Below are 3,416 nucleotides of genomic sequence, written 5' to 3'. Positions count from 1 at the left end.
GCTAGCGCACTTTGAGGTTGTGGCTTTAAATAGGTTGCCATGAGGCAGATAGTACGGAAATTACACCCCGAACTTTAAGTCTAGTTTAAAAAAACCCCACCAACAAATATTAAAAAACAATTTAAGGCTCGCTTAAGGTAACTTTGTACGGTACAAAATATATTGTATACATTCTGATATGGAGTCTGGTCCACACGCTACTGTAACAATTATTAGATTTTTGCTGAGCTTAAAATGGGGGTTTCTATCATAATGGCAACTCCACAAGGCGCACCCCATCTTTTTTAATGCAAGTTAAATGGACATTCTGGTGTGACATTTTGTCTATAATATGACATTTGATTTCACAACAACTGTCCTCTATTTCACAGGATTGACCTGTAGAGTCATTATGAAGAAATAAAATAGTTTTCTAATGAACCATGAAACCAGAAAAGGACGAGCACCTACCTAAAATCATCAATAATCTTTATTGTTATATTAGAAAATAAAATAAATCACACAGTGTTCAGTGTTCATCAGAGTGAAATCTATATCCTCAGGCTCTCTGTACATCATATCATGCCTAGCAATGGTTACAAAATACTAACCCATATTTGCACTACAATAAAGGCTAGTATTGATCTTAATATTTACAGTCTATTGATTGTTCAGAGGCATTTTTCAAGCAAAAATGGAAAAAAAAGTTTTGCTGTTTACCTCTATCATAACATTGTATTTTAGTTATAGTTTTGGTCAAAATAAGATATCTGAAGAGCTGACAATTGGCATATTTAAATATTTTGTGACCCTATGTAGATGAAAAAACTAATGGATGAATGAGAAACTAATATGCAAATTAATGTATTGTAAAATTAGCATTAGTGGCATCTTAATACTAAGCTGCTGAGGTTTAATGGCTGTGGACACTTCTTATTCAGTTAGGAAACATTTTTTCAAACTGAAAAGTGTCATAAAAAGATGTGATATACCAAGAACAGTCACTTTTTAAAGAGCAAAACCAAGCCAGAGTCTTGTGTAATCCCAGAGTGTTTTCTTTTTTCACTTTTTGTTATTTAATGTCGACAGATTCAAGTGCATGTCTCTTCAAAGGCGTGGATGACACTGTCGTATGCAGGAGGGGGAGTCTGTGAGGGCAGGAATCCTTTAAGTCCGTTACCACCCAACCAGAAGGAATGCCTCTTGTTTGGCACCAGAGATGCTGAATCTGATGAGTTTGATGCTGCCATGTCATCAGACATGTTGACCTGAGTGTCCTCTCCCATCCCCTCCAGACCTGGCCTGCTCCTCTTGGTCACCGGGCGAAAGGTGGAGGTCTCTATGCCAGGCTTAATCCCCAGAGGGCCCACCGGCTCCAGAGATGGCTGCCTGTAGACACTCAGAAAAGTGCTCCTGTAAAGACCCAGCTGGCCACCTGAGGGGTTTTCTGATGGTGAATATCTCTTTCTGGAGCGCCTGGTGATCCTAGCAGTGGCCTGCCGCCTTGACGCCCAGGTCAACAGAACGTAGACTAGAGCGCCCAGCAGCAGGCCCACAAGCACTGACAAACAAAAGGCGAGAATCATATCGCCTGGAAAGAGGGGGAAAATCAATGCAATGTGTCAGAAAAGGGGAAATTGTGAGGGATCAAAAATAATGGTTGGAAATGATGACTAGCTCAGAACAGGATTCATTTTATTGTCCTAAAAATGAGGAAGATTGCTTCCCTAGATGACTGTTTGAGCAGCATTTCAAGTAAGGAGTAAAGCTGTTTTAGGACTTACAAGGAGCTTTTACATTTCAGAAGCACACCTTCTTCTGTGCAGTATGTGCCCGAAGTGTTTAAGGGAGTTTTGTTCTTTCTATTGATTTGTATTTCTGCTCAACTCTATTCAAGACACAATGTTATATAAAAAGCTTACATCATACCACTGTGGGGGTTTACTGTCTATGAAGAATCATTGTGTATAGGTAAAAACTGACCCTGTCATGGATGCGATGCTTGAAAAAAAGAACACATTATTGTTTTTTTTTTAGATTTCAGAAATTCTGAGATTCTCTTAATGCAACTCTTAAGTCAAGTTTATATGCACCATTCCACAACAATATGATAATAAGCGTTTTGTAAAAGTCTTAAATAGGAACTAAGATCACATTTACAGAATAACACGAAACATTGTTTTGGATTTTGTGGAATCAGATTATAAAACAGATAGAATGGAAGATAAAATGGAATAAAACATGCAAATTGAGAAAAGAAATGACTGCAAAGACGGATGTAAATATGCAGCCCTGGATTTAAATAGGCAACCAGAAAACTGATTTAATTGAACTGAGAGTCGATCTCAGGAAATAAGTTCCAAATATGTGTTGCATACAAACCACTGTATGCAACTCCGATCGGAATTGCCTGGATGGTAAATAATTACATTCTAATTTAATACATCTGAGCACTAAACTAAGCGAGTGCTTTATTTTGAGACATTTTGCTGACGTTTTAAATGCCGGGATATATGTAATGAGACATAATGAGAAAGCCAGTTTCGGAGATGAAATAGCTTTTCCAATGAAAAAGTAATTTGCTGTTCCTTCAGAAGAACTATTGAGTCAACTTTTTAGAAAAAAAATGTTACTCTGACATAGCACCTTTGGAAAATAGTCACAAGATCTTCTCAAAGAACAAAAAAAAGTAAAAATATAATAATCCACTCACCTAGATTGAAGGATTTTAGTATCTCCAAAATGGGATGTGTTTCATTTTGCGCCATAATTCCACCATAAACTGGTGTTATATTCCACAGTGACACCAAGCACCCAGATGAACACTGTGCTTTTCCAAGACAGTCTGCCTTTTTCCCCCCTCTACTGTGTTTTGTATGGCGGAAACATGCTGTCATGCTTCCTTCCCTTTCTGGCTTTAAAATTAGCAAGGGCATTGCTTATCTGTGTGGGACACAACTTGGGGAAACAGGGTTGTTTCCTTTTGCATCATTTCCTCAAGATCAATACTTTTTAACAATGGCTCCATTGGCTTAAGTAAAGTCATGTTTCTTATGTTCTCTCGCAACAATACAAAACACATATTTGCAAATATGTGAAAGAAAAAAATCTGAACAAAGACAAGGTTTCCCATAATCTTGAAATGCTTCTAGATAAGCTTAACCATAAAATCTGACCATCCACCAGAGAGTCTGCAGGCTGTCAAACTCCCAGTCTCTGTGGGGATTTCCTTCAATTGTTGCAGTGTTCCCACTTCACCTCAGTCTTCAAGCTGACGTGACCACAAACCAGCCTTCTGCAGCTCAAAAGCTGATACATTTTCAGACACGACTATTCCCATTTTATACAATTTCATAAAGCTGCATTAAAATAGGGTATTTACTACACACACAGATGAACTATTTAAGACCTGAACTTTTGACCGCTTTGTCTTAAAA

General features: G+C 37.9%; 1 protein-coding gene across 1 annotated transcript; it reads right to left on the bottom strand.

The window, feature by feature from the left end:
- Positions 1 to 451: 451 nt before the first annotated feature.
- myct1b (myc target 1b) lies at positions 452 to 2,845 on the bottom strand. The gene is made up of 2 exons (XM_061063378.1): positions 2,693 to 2,845; positions 452 to 1,570 (listed from the first exon to the last, which is right to left on the bottom strand). The coding sequence occupies exons 1-2, from the start codon at positions 2,745 to 2,747 to the stop codon at positions 1,071 to 1,073; spliced, it is 555 nt and encodes a 184-aa protein (XP_060919361.1). The 5' UTR covers positions 2,748 to 2,845; the 3' UTR covers positions 452 to 1,070.
- Positions 2,846 to 3,416: the final 571 nt, after the last annotated feature.

This window comes from Labrus mixtus, chromosome 18 (genome assembly GCF_963584025.1).
Source record: "Labrus mixtus chromosome 18, fLabMix1.1, whole genome shotgun sequence".
Classification (NCBI taxonomy): Eukaryota; Metazoa; Chordata; class Actinopteri; order Labriformes; family Labridae; genus Labrus; species Labrus mixtus.
This window is presented reverse-complemented; position numbering and strand designations above follow the sequence as displayed.

Coding starts and splice junctions, on each gene's coding strand:
- myct1b (XM_061063378.1), bottom strand. CDS start 2,747: ATGGCGCAAAATGAAACACATCCCATTTTGGAGATACTAAAATCCTTC. Junction 1,571..2,692: donor ACTAAAATCCTTCAATCTAG/GTGAGTGGATTA, acceptor CCCTCTTTCCAG/GCGATATGATTCTCGCCTTT.